General features: G+C 34.9%; 1 protein-coding gene across 3 annotated transcripts in view; it reads left to right on the top strand.

Annotated features, from left to right (window-relative positions):
• ARHGAP5 (Rho GTPase activating protein 5) overlaps positions 1-22,219 on the top strand; it is a 72,225-nt gene that overhangs the window by 7,245 nt on the left and 42,761 nt on the right. For all 3 annotated transcript variants that reach the window (XM_011999520.1, XM_011999521.1, XM_011999519.1), the window contains one exon: positions 7,267-11,151. In XM_011999520.1, the coding sequence (XP_011854910.1) occupies positions 7,435-11,151 (3,717 nt within the window). In that variant the 5' untranslated portion in view covers positions 7,267-7,434. The remainder of the gene's footprint in view (positions 1-7,266; positions 11,152-22,219) is intronic.

The raw sequence follows: 22,219 nt of genomic DNA, 5'->3' as shown, positions 1-22,219 counted from the left end.
GGGCAAATTAAAAGAATAATATTTTGTGATATGTGAAAATTACATGAAATTCAGATTTTCCTAAGTAAAGTTTACTATAACATAACCATGGTCATTCATTTAAGTATAGTCTATGACTGCTTTTGCAGTATGACAGCAGAGTTGAGTAGTGTGACAGACGCTGTGCAACATGCAAAGCCTAAAATATTTACTGCCTGGCCCTTTACAGAAAAAGTTTTCCAAACCCTGAGTTGTTTCAACTTGCACTTTCATTTCTTTGAATTCCTGTTGCATTTATTAGTACCATGGTATAACACATTGCCTTTATCTCCTCAGCTATGGTACTATTTATTATTATGCGTTTTAATAATATAGTGTGGAAAGTGCTTTTCAGTTTTTTGTTTTTTTTTTTCTTAATGCATACTTACTTTAAAGCTTATACCTCTTGTTGATATTCTTTTTCAATCAGGTGCTCTCATTTTAAAAGTTGTTAAGCCTTACCTAAAGTTGTTTGTATAATGAAAATGACGGTTCCTCTACTATATGGCATTGTAATATTGCATGTCAAATTATGCCCTTCTCCCCACTTCTCAGTTCTCCAAGGTGGAGAGAAAAGGACCCAGACACTGGAAGGGAGGTGAACTACCAAGCCATAGTTACTGGCTTGGTAGACTTTCCTATATGTACCTTCATACATTGGAAATCCCTGACAAAGTTAAACCGATAGTAGCTAAGCACAGTAAATAAATACTACGGTTGTTTACCTAGGTTGATGAACATGGGATGACCTTTGGTCCTTCTGTTTTCCATACTGAAATGAAAGAATTTAGAATGACTTGCACACCAAGGCCTCAGGGAAATAACATGTTATCAGAGTAGGGTGTAGATTAAATAATAGGGTGGAAGTTAATGTGTTTGGGAATAGTTTTGGTCATTGGTTTTTTGCATATTTTCAGCAGTGAAGTTTTTTTTTCCAACAAATTGAAATATCAGAAGATAAAAATAGGTAAAAGCAGATTTACCTTTGCTGTGTGGGTTTGCCAAACTCCCAGAGTACTTTCCAGTTGGACCCTCGAAGTACTACAAACCTTTAGGCTTACTGTTTATATACCCACAATGTGTGTTAATGATCACATTATAGTCTTAGGGGAAAAAACTGGACTTTTTATGTTAGTATATTTTGCTGTACTAGATGTAATGGGCCCAAAGCAGTACGTAATTGTTGTTAAGTGTTCAGGATTATTTAGTGGTTTGGAAGCTGAGTATTCTTAGTCTGGAGATTAAGTCATTTATTCATCAAATATTTACTGAGCACTCGCTGTGTGTCAGGCACTGTTGCTGTAGATATGATTCCAAAACAAAAATCCCAATGCTTCTAGGTTATTTAGTCACCACATAGTTTGTTCAAAGTTTTGACAGGTTGGTTCTCTCTTCATTTGCCTGATTATATGTTTCAAGACTAATTCATAGGAATAATGACTTTTTAGGGCGCATTTCAGCATAAAAATTGTGTGCTTTGTGGTATAAACTGTGGTTCAAAGGTGAAGTATTATTCTGAATTCAGGACTTTGAGACCACAACATAGTGAGACTCCCTACAAAAAAATTTAAAAATTACCTATGTGTGGTGGTGCACATCTGTATTCACAGCTGCTTAGAAGGCTGAGAAAGGAGGATCATTTGAGCCCAGGCATTTGAGGCTGCAGTAAGCTATGATCCTGCCACTGCACTGCACTCCAGACTGGGTGACAGTGAGACCCTATTTAAAAAAAAAAAAGAGATTATGGAATATGAGTTCCTCTCCTACAGGTATTACATTGTTGAATTACTTAGCTATTTTATGTGTGTTAAAATGACTTTTTGATTTCTTCTCACTTTTCACAGCATTGATAAATTTACCAGAAATAGCAACATTAAGAAAAGGCAGGCTGGGAGGTGGCTTACGTCTGTAATCCCCATACCTTGGGAGGCTAATGGAAGAGGATTGCTTGAGTCCAGGAGTTTGAGACCAGCCTGGGGAACATAAGGAGAACCCCTCTCTACAAAATAATTTTTAAATATTAGCTGGGTGTGGTGGTGCATACCTATAGTCCTAACTAGACAGGAGGCTGAGATGAGAGGATCACCTGAGCGCAGGAGTTCAGGGCTGCCGTGAGCTATGATCATGCCACTGCATTCCAGCCTAGATGACAGATTAAGAGGCCTATCTCAAAACAAACAAAAAACAGAAAAGTAATGCATCAGTATTACACTCTGTTCATCTTTTTTTGTTGTTGTTTTCTATTGCTGCTGAACAAATTACTCATCTTTTAGTGTGCAGTTGATTATTTTATTCTTCAACTGTTTCCGACAAGTTTGCCTAAGGTTGTAGAATATATGATAATCTTTGGGCTTTGTTCTTGTTTCTTTTGAATATTTGTTTACATAAGGGATATTTATTTGATTTAAAGAAGATAGAGCATGTAATTACAAAGTTCCTTCTGTGTAATTAGGTCTTGGAAATGTAATTTCTTATCATAAATTTTGTGATTCTGCAAAAGTCTATAAACAGCCAAAAATTTTGAATTAACTATATTTGGGGTTGCACTCAACTTCACTTTTGAAAAAAAATTTTTTTAAGATGTCATAAATTAAAATTAGATTGTTATGCTGGCTAAATACATTATTATAGATTATAGTTAGCTTTCGTTCTCATGGTTTCATTTTTGACTAAGTATTTGAGTTTAAATTAGGATTTATGCATTGAATTAGTAGCTATTATGTGGGAGGCACTATTGTAGGCTTTTGATATACTGGTGAAATGAAGGTTTGTGCCTTGTGACTCTTTTATTACGAATGGGATGCAGAGAGGGATAGAGTTAATGACATAATAAGGTGTATAGGAAGTTAGGAGGGTAAAGAGTTACCAGTGGGGTCTTTGGGGATATTGTGAAAAGTTTAGTGCAAAGGCAAGAACATGCCTTAGCATGTTGTCTTCCTCCAGTGTGATTGAAGCAGAATGAGAAGGGTAGAATAGTATTAGGGGAAGCCAGAGAGGTAAGAGAGGGTTGGAGAAGATCTTGTAGTAAGCCATTGAAAGGACTTGCTTTTTATTTTTAGCAGTACTCGAGAGTTTTAAACAAAAGAGTGGGAAGCTCTGATTTATGTTTTAAAAGGAGCACTCTGGCTGCTCTGATACGAATAGACTGGGAAAAGGGAGCAGGAGTGAAGCAGAGGAGTTAGTTTAGAAGACTTTGGAGTTATCTTGGGCCAGAGATATTGATGGGTGAGAGCAGTAAAAGTAGAAAAAACTGAAAAGTTAAGGATATATTTTAAAGATAGGACCGTTAGGAATTTCCTGACATGGTATAATAATTTAAAAGCGTAAAATATTTTTAAATACATACCTTGTATTAATGAATGCATCAGTTTGTGAAAAGGTACGTGTTTTAGTTTGTTCTGATTTATTGAGATTTTTAAAAAAATTTTTTTGGATTCCTCGTAGAACTTTTTTTTCTTGATTTGCAAAGGAGGATGCGGTGTTTCAATGGTCTAGTAAAATGTCTTAGAAAACTTAGTTGTGAAGATAGTTTCATTTTGACACAATTTTAATTTCTATAAGGAATTCTATATAAATAATTTCTATAAGATTATCCTAAAGATAATCTTAAAGGCAGAATGAGAGACTGTACTGCAAGCTATTAAAAGCAGCACTATTGCTTAAAAAAGTAAAAGATTGGAAATGAAGAGATTTTCCTTCTAACCTTGTAATTTCTAATAGGTTATTGCTACTTTTGTCTTGGTTTCTTCATCAGTAAAAATAAACATGATGCTAGAAGAGCAAGTTGCATGAAAGTAAGCTTATGTCAAAAATAGAAAAGATGTGCATGATTGACATAGATGTTAAGACTGAAAGGAGTTTTTGAATTAACTCAAATAGCCTTCATATAATTGAAGACACTGGCCATTAGTTTATTAATGGGAGCATGAAAAAAACATAATTTTTTTTTGTTCTTAGCACTGAAAAAAAAATTGCTTGAAGAGGACAGTTTTGATCTGGATGTAAGGGGCCAATGGATAATTTGTATATATATATGAACTATCTCAGTGTTTGAAATGAAATTCCCTTAAAACGTGTTACAGCCAACTTCATGAGATCCTTTGTCCATTGAGGTGATAATACCATACTCATTCAAACAAATAGCCAAATGCTTTTGAGGACAAGGTGACAACAATTTCTTTTTGTGGTTTCTCAAACTCTTCTACCCACTCCCCTACCTTTTTTTGCTTTTGTTTTCAAACCAAAGCCTCTTGAATTAAGTAAACCTATAAATCAGATAAGGAAGGCACCCCTCTGGTGAGAGCTGGAAGGACTCTTCCAGCACCCTTCCCACATCTAGGTGGAAGAATTTTTCTGTCACAGTTTGAAAATCACTATATGGTGACTCACGACATAAGCTCTGGAGTTGATTTCAAAATACCAGCAGGTAGTCTGCTTAACAGCCTTGTTAGAAGGATAAGGATGTTCCTCCCTGTATCTAATGGGCATTTTACTGTGAATTGTTGTGGAAACCATAGAAGTCATGTGAAATTACCTTATTTTTAATTTAAACATGAACACTTAAGATTCAAATTGCCGGTGTCAAATGAATGAGGATGTGTTGAAGCCTTGGTATTAAATTTTAACCTCATTATAGTTTTTATTTCTGTCAAATAAAAAGCTTTCCAGTTTTCAGTGACCAATGAAAGGGTGATGACTTAATGCCTCCATTCTTCATTTAAGACCCTTTTGTTTCTGAAACTTTAAAAATACATTTTATGAGAGAGTATTTTCATTTCTGCTTTACCTTTCTATCTTAACATATAGAGTATATCTCAGTGTTTTGGGGTTTATGCTATTGGACAGCAGAAGTGAGTCTTAATGAGTAATAGTATTCAGAATTACATTATTTGGGTAAGCATATGTGACTTGAAGACAAGGGATGGTTTTACTTTTAAAAACATCTTTGAATTACTGTTAGTTTTCAGAATAGATGTTTGTTTAATAAAGAGTTGTATTTCATTATGTAACTGTAGTGTTTTTACTGTACTGTAAAAATTCCCCAAAGTAATCACCAGATAAGTCTTCTTTTGATAAGTATATCATCTGCAGGTTTTGCTTTTCTAATGAAAAGGAATAGATCTTGTATTCTCTTGTGTTTTCAACATTTTGCAATTAATTAATTGTTAGGTATGGAATCATTGTGCTGTTTTCCATACTAAGTTCCTTTATGTCACTGTATATATAACTTTGTTGTCCAGAATATACTATGTTTTCTTCTCTGTAATATCCATAAACAAAGTGTTCACTTGTTCTTTTACACAGTTCAGGTAAAGAATGTTAAAGTTGATGCTAGGTACAAATTTTCACTTTGGCCAGATTAAGATTTGTAAAAATTTTAGTTAATAAAAAAAGTTAATAGGATTGGATGGGACTGCCCTAGTTTCCTTTACTACATGTATACACTGCTGTCACATAAATATTTGTGAGTCACAAGTCTCATCACATTATTTTTCATAAATCTTAAGCAGCTTCCCATGGTTCCAAGAATCAAATAAAGACCTGGAACTAATATTTATTAAGCCTCTTCACTAGGCACTTCACATTTTAAAAAATGATTTATAGATATAGCCCTGTTTTATAGATGAAGGAACTATATTTAAGAGTTTTAGGGCTTTACTGTTGTCATCAACTAGTAAATGATAGGAGTCCGATTTTGAAATCAGTTGTATTTACACATGGTTTCCACTTCCTTGTATTGCCGCTTCAATATAGTAATATTTACTACAAAAGTGAACCTAATATATATTTTGTTTGACTGTCAGATGGCTATTAAAGTTAATACTTACTTGAGATTGATGGAGTAAGCTTCTAAAATACGAGAATAAATCTGAAATTTTATTTTTAAAAATTATGTATTATAATTTTACCAGAAATATTAGTCAAGATTTTAAATTATGAGCACAGTTTATCTTCACAATTAGTTAGTATAACATATGTTTGGTGTAATTGAAATAGATGTTTACTTACAACAGAGGTCAGTGGACTAGCAGGTATTTGTGGGAGAGGGGAGGAAGTGGTCTTTTCTTACTTTTCTTAGATTTTTTTTGTTTGTTCTTTGTCTGAATTGAGGATACTTTTCATATGTGCTGATGTACATTGCTAGTGATTTTTTCCTATCTTGTGAAATTTGGAGGTGGAAATGATGTGGTTCTTTTAATTTGTTCTCAAAAGAATGTGAAGAATCTCTTAAAAACTTTTTTAAAAGACCAATTTATTACCTACATGAAAAGTAATCAAAATTGAATTTTATGGAATTCTTACAAGTTATCTTGTGTTGCTAGCATATCAAATAATTCTAAAAGATTGTCTCAGATATATCATTTTAAAATTATTTAGCTTGGTGCTACTCAAAATGTGGTCCTTGTGCCCTTCGTAACTATTTTGAGAGGAAATATATCCAGGAATTAAGAGCATTTAGGATCAGTTTGGCAGTTTTAGGTTTCTTGAATCTAACAAAAAATCAAGGCTTCGATGTAAAAATAAATTTCATTATATTTTGCAGTTGGTCTTATAGATTTGAAATAAAATTTGGTCCTTAGAGAGTTTAAGAAGCAATGATCTATGGAAATGCCATCATTATTTGTATTGTGTTCACTCATTTCTGTTTTCTCTGTTTAAGTATTTAAATAGTCAATTTTTGGGGGGCATAACATTTGGTAGATTTTTTTAAAAAGACTATTGAAATTTATTGAAAAAAATTTTATATTCTAAAATCTTACCAAATTCTTATGAAATTCTGTTTTAAGGAATAAGTTTTGAGGAACCCTGTAATAGAAAAAGCAGGTTGTTTTGTATTTTTAAGTTGTGAGGGAGTTGCAAGGCAACTAGTACATTTTAGTTATTACCAGCATAGCCTCCAGTGACAGAAGGCAGGAAAATTAAGCGAGTGGAAAGGACTAGCTGTTTTTGCAAACTCACAGGAAGAGGTAATTAGAGGCTAAATGTACATTTAGTTTAATAGAGGTTTATTTTAAAGTTTGTGGGACATTACATTAGATTTTGTATTTTGTTAGGTTTGCCTTATGTTTTGAGGTCATCGTGTATTTATAACAGTAAGTCATAAACTGTTTATGTAGTTACCTCTTAAAATACATGTATCATTATTATTAACTTGTATGGTGCTTTGTTGTAAACATCTTTGTTATTTGTAATTCAGTGTATGTAATTGGTGATTAAAATTTGTTTTTTTCCCCCCCCTCTTTATAGGAAGATGATCCCTATGATCTTGAAGATGTTTCTGCACAGAAATGAGGGAAATACAAAGAACCAAATACAGTTCTGAAATTTGGGATCTGTATTTTGAGATGATTTTATTTTCAGAATGAGAAGCATATCTGGTTACCTTTATGAATGTAGAGACATGAGAAGAGAGTTATGATGGCAAAAAACAAAGAGCCTCGTCCCCCATCCTATACCATCAGTGTAGTTGGACTCTCTGGGACTGAAAAAGACAAAGGTAACTGTGGAGTTGGAAAGTCTTGTTTGTGCAATAGATTTGTACGCTCAAAAGCAGATGAGTATTATCCAGAGCATACTTCTGTGCTTAGCACCATTGACTTTGGAGGACGAGTAGTAAACAATGATCACTTTTTGTACTGGGGTGACATAATACAAAATGGTGAAGATGGAGTAGAATGCAAAATTCATGTCATTGAACAAACAGAGTTCATTGATGACCAGACTTTCTTGCCTCATCGGAGTACGAATTTGCAACCATATATAAAACGTGCAGCTGCATCTAAATTGCAGTCAGCAGAAAAGCTAATGTACATTTGCACTGATCAACTAGGCTTAGAACAAGACTTTGAACAGAAGCAAATGCCTGAAGGGAAGCTCAATGTAGATGGATTTTTATTATGCATTGATGTAAGTCAGGGATGCAATAGGAAGTTTGATGATCAACTTAAATTTGTGAATAACCTTTTTGTCCAGTTATCAAAATCAAAAAAACCTGTAATAATAGCAGCAACTAAATGTGATGAATGTGTGGATCATTATCTTAGAGAAGTTCAGGCATTTGCTTCAAACAAAAAGAACCTTCTTGTAGTGGAAACATCAGCACGATTTAATGTCAACATTGAAACATGTTTCACTGCACTGGTACAAATGTTGGATAAAACTCGTAGCAAGCCTAAAATTATTCCCTATTTGGATGCTTATAAAACACAGAGACAACTTGTTGTCACAGCAACAGATAAGTTTGAAAAACTTGTGCAGACTGTGAGAGATTATCATGCAACTTGGAAAACTGTTAGTAATAAATTAAAAAATCATCCTGATTATGAAGAATACATCAACTTAGAGGGAACAAGAAAGGCCAGAAATGCATTCTCAAAACATATAGAACAACTTAAACAGGAACACATAAGAAAAAGGAGAGAAGAGTATATAAACACTTTACCAAGAGCTTTTAACACTCTTTTGCCAAATCTAGAAGAGATTGAACATTTGAATTGGTCAGAAGCTTTGAAGTTAATGGAAAAGAGAGCAGATTTCCAGTTATGTTTTGTGGTGCTAGAAAAAACACCTTGGGATGAAACTGACCATATAGACAAAATTAATGATAGGCGGATTCCATTTGACCTCCTGAGCACTTTAGAAGCTGAAAAAGTCTATCAGAACCATGTACAACATCTAATATCCGAGAAGAGGAGGGTAGAAATGAAGGAAAAATTCAAAAAGACTTTGGAAAAAATTCAGTTCATTTCACCTGGGCAGCCGTGGGAGGAAGTTATGTGCTTTGTTATGGAGGATGAAGCCTTCAAATATATCACTGAGGCTGATAGCAAAGAGGTATATGGTAGGCATCAGCGAGAAATAGTTGAAAAAGCCAAAGAAGAGTTTCAAGAAATGCTTTTTGAGCATTCTGAACTTTTTTATGATTTAGATCTTAATGCAACACCCAGTTCAGATAAAATGAGTGAAATTCATACAGTTCTGAGTGAAGAACCTAGATATAAAGCTTTACAGAAACTTGCACCTGATAGGGAATCTCTTCTACTTAAGCATATAGGATTTGTTTATCATCCCACTAAAGAAACATGTCTTAGTGGTCAAAATTGTACAGACATTAAAGTGGAGCAGTTACTTGCTAGTAGTCTTTTACAGTTGGATCACGGCCGCTTAAGATTATATCACGATAGTACCAATATAGATAAAGTTAACCTTTTTATTTTAGGGAAGGATGGCCTTGCCCAAGAACTAGCAAATGAGATAAGGACACAGTCCACTGATGATGAGTATGCCTTAGATGGAAAAATTTATGAACTTGATCTTCGGCCGGTTGATGCCAAATCGCCTTACTTTTTGAGTCAGTTATGGACTGCCGCCTTTAAACCACATGGGTGCTTCTGTGTATTTAATTCCATTGAGTCATTGAGTTTTATTGGGGAATTTATTGGGAAAATAAGAACTGAAGCTTCTCAGATCAGAAAAGATAAATACATGGCTAATCTTCCATTTACATTAATTCTGGCTAATCAGAGAGATTCCATTAGTAAGAATCTACCAATTCTCAGGCACCAAGGGCAGCAGTTGGCAAACAAGTTACAATGTCCTTTTGTAGATGTACCTGCTGGTACTTATCCTCGTAAATTTAATGAAACCCAAATAAAGCAAGCTCTAAGAGGAGTATTGGAATCAGTTAAACACAATTTGGATATGGTGAGCCCAGTTCCTGCCAATAAGGACATATCAGAAGCTGACCTGAGAATTGTCATGTGCGCCATGTGTGGAGATCCATTTAGTGTGGATCTTATTCTTTCACCCTTCCTTGATTCTCATTCTTGCAGTGCTGCTCAAGCTGGACAGAATAATTCCCTAATGCTTGATAAAATCATTGGTGAAAAAAGGAGGCGAATACAGATCACAATATTATCATACCACTCTTCAATTGGAGTAAGAAAAGATGAACTAGTTCATGGGTATATATTAGTTTACTCTGCAAAACGGAAAGCATCAATGGGAATGCTTCGAGCATTTCTATCAGAAGTTCAAGACACCATTCCTGTACAGCTGGTGGCAGTTACTGACAGCCAAGCAGATTTTTTTGAAAATGAAGCTATCAAAGAGTTAATGACTGAAGGAGAACACATTGCAACTGAGATCACTGCTAAATTTACAGCATTGTATTCTTTATCTCAGTATCATCGGCAAACTGAGGTCTTTACTCTGTTTTTTAGTGATGTTCTAGAGAAAAAAAATATGATAGAAAATTCTTATTTGTCTGATAATACAAGGGAATCAACCCATCAAAGTGAAGATGTTTTTCTACCATCTCCCAGAGACTGTTTTCCCTATAATAACTACCCTGATTCAGATGATGACACAGAAGCACCACCTCCTTATAGTCCAATTGGGGATGATGTACAGTTGCTTCCAACACCTAGTGACCGTTCCAGGTATAGATTAGATTTGGAAGGAAATGAATATCCCATTCATAGTACCCCAAACTGTCATGACCATGAACGCAACCATAAAGTGCCTCCACCTATTAAACCTAAACCAGTTGTACCTAAGACAAATGTGAAAAAACTGGATCCAAACCTTTTAAAAACAATTGAAGCTGGTATTGGTAAAAATCCAAGAAAGCAGACTTCCCGGGTGCCTTTGGCACATCCTGAAGATATGGATCCTTCAGATAACTATGCGGAACCCATTGATACAATTTTCAAACAGAAGGGCTATTCTGATGAGATTTATGTTGTCCCAGATGATAGTCAAAATCGCATTAAAATTCGAAACTCATTTGTAAATAATACCCAAGGAGATGAAGAAAACGGATTTTCTGATAGAACCTCAAAAAGTCATGGGGAACGGAGGCCTTCAAAATACAAATACAAATCTAAAACCTTGTTTAGTAAAGCCAAGTCATACTATAGAAGAACACATTCAGATGCCAGTGATGATGAGGCTTTCACCACTTCTAAAACAAAAAGAAAAGGAAGACATCGTGGAAGTGAAGAAGATCCACTTCTTTCTCCTGTTGAAACTTGGAAAGGTGGTATTGATAATCCTGCAATCACTTCTGACCAGGAGTTAGATGATAAGAAGATGAAGAAGAAAACCCACAAAGTGAAAGAAGATAAAAAGGTAAGGTTAACTTAAGGTCAGTGATGTTTATAAAAATGCTTGTTGTTGCGTTTTTAAAATACGTCAGTGTTAGAATTTAGTCTTATTCATTCCATATGTGTAATTATTAGCCCTTTTTAATTTTCTGAGTATTTTGTGGGGATAAGTGATTTTTTGTTATTTTTGTGCTTTATTGGGATAGAGTTTGATTTCATATTCTTCAGCATAAAAATTCTGGGTGAATGTGTTTTTTCTTTTTACAGAAACCCAGATATGAAGTGATTTTGTTCTTAATTTTTCCATTTGTAAATCATCCTATTTTTCTGTTTTTCCCTTTTGCCCTACCATTTTGCAGTGTTAATTTGGCATACAATTTTTACAATAAAGTTGTAACAGTTTATAGTCTTGGATATTTATTAACTTTTCCAGGCAGCTTCTTTGCAGATGGTGGTATACTGCCTGAAGGTAGACAGAAAGGTTTCTGAAATTTGAATTGAAGAATTCTAACCAAATTAAAAGAAAGAAAGCAAGCATTCTTTCATCTTTTACATTTTCAGTAGGTGCTAATCCATCTGATGGTATTAAGCATTTGAAACCTAAATATGAATGCTGTTAAAGTTGTATTTAATAATTTTGACTTTTATTAGATATTTTTCACAGTGGTATTTTAGCAACTTCACTTCTAATACTGTTTGACACTTAATTGCACACAAACTTTTATTTAAGGATTTTATGGTCTTAAGATAGCATTCAGTAGGCTTTTATGCTAATGTACTGGTAATTTCTTCATAGGTTAAGTCCATAATCTTGTAAATTGTCAATACTTATTTTCTATAGCTGACTGCTGTTTATCAGACCCAATTAAAGATGTGGATATTTTGAGTAAGCTTAGTCTAGGTAATTTTCCTAAATATAGTAACTCCCCATTATAGTTGGATGGACTCTGCTTTATTTTCTAAGTTTAAGTTAAAGTATTATGTTTTTTTGTCATTAGCAAATTTTCTGGAGGAGGCATGTAACCTTTTTTAAAATTTTTGTTTTTGAGATGGAGTTCCACTCTTGTTTCCCAGGTTGGAGCGCAGTGGCACGATCTTGGCTCACTGCAACCTCCACCTCCCGAGTTCAAGCGATTCTCCTGCCTCACCCTTCCTGAGTAGTTGGGATTACAGGCATGTGCCAGCATGCCTGGCTAATTTTGTATTTTTAGTAGAGACAGGGGTTTCTCCATGTTGGTCAGACTGGTCTTGAACTCCCCACCTCAGATGATCCGAGGCCCGCCTCAGCCTCACAAAGTCCTGGGATTACAGCGGTGAGCCGCCGCGCCCAGCTGTAAACTTTTAAAAATATACTGATCTAGAGTTACAGCACATACTCAACTCATAACATGCTACTCTCTGGCATCTCTTCACACTTACCCTATTATCACTAGTTCCATTTTATCACTGACAAAAAACTTGAATGTTTTTCTGTTAATTGGTTTATATTATTAAAACTACTTAATGTTTATTAACAAAAATAAAACACAGCCTTTCCATTTTTAAATTGCTTTTATTTTTGTGGATTTTTTTTCCATTTTTGTTCACAAGCCTAATTGCTTTGGTAACCTTTTATTTTGATGTAATTTCAGTGAAAATTGGAGGAATAGTAAAGGGGAATCCATATATCCTTTACCCATATTTGCCAATTATCTACATTTTGCCCCACTTGATGAAGCTGTGTGTATGCACGTGCATGTGTGTGTGTGTTTTTGTGTCTATTGGTTTGTTTTATTTTTTTAAGCCCTTTGAGATTAAGTTGGAGATAATGGACTCTTTTTGCTATTAAATATTTCATTGTGTATTTCCTAAGACCAGAAACATTCTCTTTAATAGCAGTAGTACAATCATATTTTTCCATACTGCCACATAGTCCTTCTAATTACAGTATTAGTATAATTTTGTATACTTTTAGTCAGGAGGCAGATGTAGGCATTCATTTGTAAAGTAGTAGAGTTACAGAGACCATGTGAAAAATAAAGGCTAAAAGCTGATTTTATTTGAAAAGATTAAAAAATAGAATAGACAAACCTCTGGTAATAGTGATGTGAGAAAAAAGAAGGCATAAACAAACACTGAATAAAAAGGAGAACATAATCACAGATAGATCAGATTAAAAGATAATAGAGAATACTATCAACAATTCCGTGCCACAGGTTTGAAAGTTTAAACAAAATGAATAAAGTGCTGGAAAAATGTAATTGACCTAAACAAAAATGCTTCAAATAATCCTGTAAGTATTAAGTAAATTGTGAAGTAGTAGTAAAAGCCAAAAAAGATTAGTATTACTAAAATAGTATTTATCTACTGATAAATTATTAGTTAACAAAATAGCTTGATATAAGATTAGTAATCAAAAATAGGTTGCATTTCTATATACTAGCAGCAGAAAACTAGAGAAAGTCATTACAGAAGACACCATTTACAAAAACATGGCAGATTATCAAGTCCCCAGGAATAATGAATGTGTAACCTCTGTGTTGCAAAAGTATAAAATGTTATTGAAAGACATTAAAAAGACCTAAATAAATGACAGAGCTATTGTCTTCCTGTCCATGAATATGGCATATCATAGAGAAGTCACTGTTCTTCAGACTGAGCTCTAGATTCAGTGTTGCTTCATTGGAAGTTTCAAAAGTTTTTAAGAAATTTCACATGCTGATTTGATAGCATGGACACTTCTGAAGAAGAAAGGCAGGGTGGAATGGTGGTAGTGTGTATGCTCATTCTATCATATAATATAAAACTTCAAGACAGTGTGTTACTGGCACAGAGGTAGGCATATCGACCAATAGAATAGAGTCTGGAAACAAACAGACCTCTAGTTTACTGCTGTCTTTCAAACATGTTAGCCACATGGGTCTATCGGACACTTGAAATGTGGCTAGTTGAATTAGGATGTGTTAGTCTAAATGGTGAGGAAAGGCCTTCTTGAAAAGTCATTTTTAGTCAGATCTGATAGCTACATAGTTAACTGGGGGTTGGTGATATGTAATGGAGAGTATTTAATGCTGAATAAATAGGATGTACATACGGTGGGAGAGGAACATGGTATGTTCTTAAAGGAGGTCAATGTGTTTAGTCATTGATCTAGGGCAGACATTGATAAACTTTCTGTAAAGGGCCTGATAGTAAATGTTTTAGGCTTTGAGGGTCCTATAGTCTGTTGCACCTGGTCATATCTGTTGTATTGTGAAAGCAGCGATAGACCATATGTAAACGGATGAACATAGCTGTGTTCTAATAAACCAAAATAGATTTGTAGTCTATTACAGTGAAAAAAGTACTTTTTTACTTAAAATCAGAATTAATTTAGTAACCTACTAGTGTTCAAAAAGCAGCCCTTTAAGAGAACTGCTTGAAATTTCCTGAGAAAATCTGAGTTGTATTAATAATAAAATTGCCAGTTTTTAACACATTCAAGAATGTGTTAAACACCTGTGTTTAAGTTGGTTTGATTTTTCTTCAGTATCTATTTTGTCTATTTTATTTTTAGCTTGATTCAGATAAATAGTAAAATACTTGAATTTTATGGTGTATTAGTATAAGCTGGTATTCAGATGATTTTTTTATTTTTAACTTCTTTTTAAATTGTTTTCATGTCTTATTCCAGGCCCTGAATATTTTCCTCCTTTTTGTATTAGTAATTACCAACTTGTATTCCTCCTAGTCAGTGTTTTTTTCTTTGTATTTTACTGCTCTCTTCTTATCTAAATCCACCATCAATTAGTGTCTTAAAAGATTTTGCTGCTTTAGCCACTGTAATGGGGTTTGGAGACTGGCAGAAGAATAAAACCAAAATAAGTATGTTTTAGATAGATACTAATATGTATATATTGAGTCACAAGGTATTAATTTGATATTAGCAAATCATAACTTCATACCATGCTATTATATTAATGTAGTAAATCTTAGGTTTAGCATTGTTTGACTTCTGATTTCTAGAACCTCACTCTATCTGTAAATTGTTCATTCCAGATGTAAAAGTAATGAAATATATGGAAATGTTTCTGTTGTCATTTGTCTATATCAGAATGCATAAATAATGAGAAAGTTATGTTTTTTAGTGTGTATCATTTAACCTCTTGACAGTCATTAGGTTGACTGCTGGTGTTCACATCTGAGAGAAATCAGATTCTTGAAAGAATTTTGTGAAGGCTAAAAAAAAAAAACTGGATATAAAAAAACTTACTATACAGAAAGAGCAGACAGGGTGCGGTGGCTCACACCTGTAATCCTAGCACTTTGGGAGGGCAAGGCAGGCGGATCACTTGAGGTCAGAACACAAGACCAGCCTGGCCATCATGGTGAAAACCTGTCTCTACTGAAAATATAAAAATTAGCCACGAGGGGTGGTGTGTACTTGTAATCCCAGCTACTCGGGAGGCTGAGGCAGGAGAGTCGCCTAAACCGAGAAGGTGGAGGTTGCAGTGAGCCAAGATTGTGCCACTGCACTCCAGCCTGGGTGACAGAGCGAGACTCTGTCTCCAAAAAAAAAAAAAAAAAAAAAAAAAAAGCTTACTATAGGAAGGCAGTACTTACAGATCTGAAGGGATAGGCTTACACTTCATTGAATGAGCAAAGATTCTTTATTCAACAAAGTCTTGAACTGCTTGAAAATTTCAGAGTTTCTTTTTTGTACTTATTTTCTTGCTTAATTTCTTCAGAGTTGATACGAAATATTCATTGTATCCATTGTTACCTTGAAAACATCCCCTTAGGGAAGAAAGTGAGAGTCACCTTTGTACAGGAAGTGTGTTTAGGAGAATGAGAAAGGTTCCTTTGTAGAACCTTCAACCAGCATCTTTTCTAGTCTGCCTTGAGTTAGGTCCTGCATCTATTCCTAACCAATACAGTCTGTCGAGGGGAGTAGAATTATCCAACTAAATTTAGGTCCGACCCACCTGGGCAACATAGTGAGACACCATCCATACAAAAATGTAAAAATTCAGCTGGGCATAGTGATGAGCCCCGAAGGATCACTTGAACCCAAGAGTTTGAGATTGCAGTGAACTGTGACTGCACCACTGCATTCCAGCCTGTGCAACAGAGCGAGACCCTGTCTCGGAAAAAATATGAAAAATGAGTTTAGGTTTTACTCTTTATCCTGAGAGCTCTGGGTGAAATTGGCTTTCTGTGAAATTGAGGTAATTTCTAAGGTAGGAAAACCACAATGTCTACTGCAGGCAAGATTTGTATCTTGTTTATAGTTGATCTCTGTGGCCTAGCACAGTACTCTGTGTTGTACTGTGATCAGTTGAAGTCAGCATAAATATATGGCCTTTGTTTTTGTAAAAGAACTGTTCATGTGTTTAATTACAATTTATTTTGACTCAAGCAAATTCATTTTATTCAACAAGCATTTTGGTAAATGCCTGCTATGCCTGAACACTGTTAGAAACTAATATGGGGATGACTTGGTCATTCATGGCTCTGCTCTCAAGAAGTTCAGTCTAATAAAATTGATTTTGCTGAAAATTAAATATGTTTTATATTTTCAACAAGTTTAGCCGGACTTCTGGTTCTTTCTCTTATCTCATCTCGTGTGGAAAGAATTTACTTAGGCTTTCTTCAGTACTGTTTCTATTGCTTTCTTCCTGGCTAACCAGCTAAATTGGTCTACCTGATTAACTAGATCTATGATGTTTCTATAATTTCTCATAAAGTTAAAATTTGTTTCTTCAGCAGCATTTTTGGTGCTGGCTACACCAATTTATGGTAACAAGTGTGGATATATAGTGCAAGTATTTCTGGCAGGATTTTACTATTTGCCGTTTCTTTGAATTCTGTGTTGTTCATTTGACCTTGATTTATTACTTTTCAAATTCAGACAGAAATGTAATTGGATGGTTAATTTTTAAAGTATATTTCTGATTTATACATTTTGTTGAGATTTAATTTGAAAAATTATGTTGGTGGCATACATTTTCACTAATTTAAATTTGGCTTTCTATACAAACTTTTTCTTAGTGTTTATAGCAGCGTACTGAATATTTAGTAAAAGCATAGTACAGATTATTGAAGTTACTCATTTCTGCAGCGGATTAATAGTAATGTTAAGTATGTTTCATGGAGGCACTTCTATAACGTAGATAATTGTGTTCTTATATTAATGGACAGTTGTTACTATTGCAAGACTAATAGGTAAATTTATAGGTTTGCTAATTTATGTACACCAAAATTTTATGTACTACAAATTGTGTCACTCCTAGAAGAGGTATTTTACAGTAGATACAGTGTTATGATTTCTTGCTCTGTAATGTTTTCCTGTCGTCTCAGCTAATATGTGGATGGAGTACTCGAGTCAATAGGGCTTAATCTGTGACTTTTAAAGAAGAGAAACCCCAGAGCATAGGAGAGTTGCTTTTTAAAAATAGTAGTAATTTTTGATGTTTAGAATCCTTACAATAAAACATAAGGATACAACAAAAGAGATCTTATGATTGTATCTTAGTCAAAATAAAGGGTACAACTTGCATACATTGTATAACATGATTGTTTTGAACTTTTTGGAAATTCCTCTTAGCCTTGGAAGATCTGAGTAAAGGTTTGGGTATTTTCCCTAGAAAAATGCACATGCACAAAATGTTACTGGAGTTTTAATGCTTTCAAATACTTCCTAAAAGCCTGTGGACCCCAGTTTAAGAAACTCCTTTTATAAGATGAGAGGGAGGAGGAAGACACTGAAATTTGGGGAAGCTGGGTAGAAATCCACCTGTTCACTTGAATAGTTAGTTGCTTTGCTAGAACTTTCTGTGACTCCAGGTTTAGTTTTTGTTAAGTTGTTAATGGCATTAATAAAATATCTGCCACATATATATGTTGAAAATGCTTTTTAGGAAGGTGTTATCTTAGAGAATAAAGGTTCCTGAGTCCAGGTTAAAGTTAGTTTGCCTGATAAGTATGTGCAAGAACCTAGATCACATTTATTTACACTCTGTTGTTTTTTATTTCCTCTTTTCACCTAGTGTTAGCATAAAGGGTGTGAGAGAGTCTTCACAATGTAAGTTTTCTGAAGTGTGTTTGGACTTTCAGGCAGCACTTAGAGCTTTTATAGGCTTAAAAAGGGGATTAAATAAACCTTTGCAGTGCTGGGTCCCCTGAAGGCTTCTTTCTTATACCAGTGTGTTAAACTATAATGTAATGCTGCTTCTCACTGCCTGATCACTTTATATTGTAGCTTAATTTTGTTTTTCTCACTATGTTACAACCTTTTTGAGGGCAGTTATGGTTATCATTCAGCTTTGTATAACCTGCAGTATTGTTTCTCAGTCTTGAGTCGTGTGGACCTTTTTTAAAGTTAAAATTCTCAGGCTTTTCAGAAATACATCTGTAGCTATTTCCCAAACTTGAGTTATTGGTCTTTGTTTTTACTAGTCTAGCACAGTGGCTATCAACCAGGGTCACTTTGGCCCTCCAGGAAGCATATGGCAGTGTCTAGAGACGTTTTCGGGTGTCACAGCTGGAAGTAGGAGGTTGCTACTGGCATCTAGTGGGTAGAAGCCAGGGTTACTGCTAAACATTGCAGAATTCACAGGCCATTTTCCACAACAAAGGATTATATAGCCCAAAGTGCCAATAATCTTGAAATTGAGAAACCCTCGTGTAGGAGACTGTGTCTTGAAGAAAATGTCTCTGAAGTTCTAGAAGTCAGTAATACAAGGCATGTTTGTATCTGTTCAATAAGAAAGGTAGAGTTTTCCATATAGGTCATACCGTTTTCTTCCCCAGCCTCACCATGATTGAGTAAGAATATATTTTCAGCATTACGTTAACTGTAGGCCAGAGCTACATGCTGTTGTCATTTATCATACTCAACTGTTTATCATTCATTATTCTGCTATAAAATATGTTGCTTCCATTCCATTTTCATAATACTAGTTGAGATTGTCATTACTTCTTACCTGCATTATCACAAAGACCTTTTTCTTAAAGAAATAAAGATTTTATTTTGAGCTAATTGTTGATTCACATACTATTGTTTAAAAACAAACAAACAAAAACGGCAGAGACCTCGTGCTCTTTGCCCATTTTCCCACAGTGGTAGCATCCTGCAAAACTAGTACAATATCACAACCAGCATATTGACATTAATATGATCTACAGATCTTATTCAGATTTCCCCAGTTTTACTTGTGCTAATTTGTACATATGTATATTTCGTTCTTTGCAGTTTTTCATGTGTATGGGTTTGTGCGTCCCTCCCATAGTCAAGATGTAAAACAGTTCCATCACTAGCAAATTACTTGTTTTGTCTTTTTATAACTACATGCTTTTCCTTCTCCTCACCCATCACTAACCACTGACAGCCACTAATCTGTTTTTCATTTCTATAATTTTGTCATTTCAAGAATGTTGTATAAATGGAATCACAGGGCATATAACTTTCTGGGATTGACTTTCATTTAGCATAATGCCCTTGAGATTCAGCCAAGTTGTTGCATGTATCAACAGTTTGTTCTTTTTATTGCTGAATAATATTCCATAATATGGATACATCAGTGTTTTAACCTGTTGAAGGACATCAGGTCATTCCAGTTTTTGTCCATCTTGAATAAAGTTGTCATGAACATTCAAATACAGGATAAGAAACTGCCAAACTGTTTTCCAGAGTGGGTATACTACTTATTTATTTTTTGAGATGGAGTCTCGCTCTTTTGCCCAGGCTGGAGTGCAGTGGCGCGATCTCAGCTCACTGCAACCTCCACCTCCCAAGTTCAAGCAGTTCTCTGCCTCAGCCTCCTGCGTATCTGGGATTATAGGGGCCCACTACCATGCCCAGCTAATTTTTGTATTTTTAGTAGAGACGGGGTTTCACCATCTTGGCCAGGCTGGTCTTGAACTCCTGACCTCGTGATCCACCCATCTCAGCCTCCCAAAGTGCTGGGATTATAGGCGTGAGCTGCTGCATCCTCACCAATATTTGTGGTACAGTAACTTTTTAATTAAGTATCTGTGTTCCATTCACCAATTTTTTCAAACTGGTATTTATGTTGCTTTCTGGGGGGCAGTGCTAAAATAGAAGTGCCTGATCCCTGTCCTTACAAAGTATATTTGTAACCTCTGTATAAAGTTCCAAATACCTGAGTTAGGCGTCAAAAGCCATTTGCAGTATGGCCCTTGCTGACATTTTTAACCTTATTCGTTTCCACGCATACTCTTAAGCTCCAGGTATGTCAAAATAGACGGAAAATAGTAGCTGGCTCAAAGCCATTGTGAAGATTAAGATTATGCACATAGTATTAACAAGTGCCTAATAGATAGTAAGCAGTAAATGGCAGTTTCTGGTGATTTCATAGTCTTCATCCTGACATACAATAGGCACCCAAATGTTTAAATGAGGAAATTACTTACACACTATACCCTTTCTAACTTCCGAAAATGTCCCTGACATTATCCATTCCTATATAAGTTCTACCCTTTGAATCTAGATTTAAGTCTTACATTTAGTTATTTTGGCATTTAATCACATATTATTTTGTATGTGCTATTAATGACTAGTAGCGAGGTGTTTTTTCATTATAACAGATTATATGTTTCTCAAGGGCATTAAATTCCACTGATTTTGAATATCCTTTACAGTAAACTAACATGCTCTGCACATCGTATAGTGATTTCTTCAGTTATTAGAGACTGTTGAAAGTACATCACCTTTTTTCCAAGTGAATTCACATAGAGTTGGCTATTCTTCCTATAACTTGATGATGTGAGTAGTCATTATTTCATATGAATCCTGATTAGGTTAGGATGCTTAGGCTTAGACATACCTGTCTAGTAACCCCTACAGGAATGAAGAATTAGGTAAATGAAACTGTTACCGTAAATCATATGTAAACCAATAGTACTTTATATATTAACAGAAATCTTACGTGGTGAAGGCTTTCCTCTGGTGCCTGTTTTTAGTTGTTTGCATCTGTCAATGTTTATTGAGTATCTACCATGTGCTATATATATTGTGCCAGTTACAGGAACCAAAGGGAAATGTGACCAGATTTTAAATAGTATTTTGGAAGTTGTACCAATAGGGCTTGTGATATGTTTGCTGTGGAGAGTGAAGGAAAAGAGAAAACCAAGGTTGACTCCTAGGTTTATGGTTTGAGCAGTTGGGTAGATTTACTAAGATAGCAAAGACTAAGGGTGAAAGGATTCAGACTAGAGAGAATAAGGACATCTGTGCTTTTTATGTTTAAAATATCTATGTTGACATATAAGTGGAAGTGGCAAAGTCTAAAATTTAGGTGTATGAGTGTGGTACTCAGGAAGAGTTATCAAGATGTATAAAGTATTTAAAGTTTTGGGATTAGATAAATTCACATAAGGGGAGAGTTACAGTTAGAGAAGAAGGGAGAACTCAGAACTGAGTTTGGGTAGAAGAGTTATTGGTAGATGAGACTGAAAGGAAATCCTTAGTGGGAAAAGAGAAAAGCTAGTGAAGAGTATGATACGGGAGCCAACAGAGCAAGTGTTCAAGGAGAAAGTTCAAGAAAGAATGTTGCCAAGAAATCAAGGATAAAGAAAAAATTTTCTTATTCATTTGATAGTATCTGGTCTTGACAAGTGGTTTAAGGGAATGGTAGGGAAAGCCAGATGGAAGTGGGTTAAAGAGTTACTGGGATGGGAAAAGTAGAGACAATGGATGTCTGACATATTCAAGAAGTTTTGCTGTGAAAGGGAGCAAGAATTGGGGCAGTAACTAGAAGGCAATGTGGGATCAAAGGAGGGTTTTTGTGTTTGTTTTTAAAGATGAGAGAAATTGGAGAGTATTTGTATGTTCATAAGGATGACCCAGGAGAGGGACAAATTGATGCTATAGGAGAAAAGTGATGGGGAATAGGAGTGATTCTGAAGGAGAAGAAAGAGAGGAAGGAGAATCAGGATTTAGGTAATATGTAATCCTGTGATCAGGATTTGGGTACTGCAGTTATTATAGAGGGAAAAGATGAAATATTTCGAGTAGGGTTATAGTTAGATTGGTCCTGGCAATAATATGAGGGAGTTCCTATTTTTTCTGTTTCTCAATTAAATGTGATTTCAGGCCATTAGGAAGGGAGAGG

The sequence above is a fragment of the Mandrillus leucophaeus genome, unplaced genomic scaffold (assembly GCF_000951045.1).
Source record: "Mandrillus leucophaeus isolate KB7577 unplaced genomic scaffold, Mleu.le_1.0 Scaffold596, whole genome shotgun sequence".
NCBI lineage: Eukaryota > Metazoa > Chordata > Mammalia > Primates > Cercopithecidae > Mandrillus > Mandrillus leucophaeus.
The sequence above is the reverse complement of the archived record's forward strand: the minus strand, read 5'-3'. Positions and strand labels throughout refer to the sequence as shown.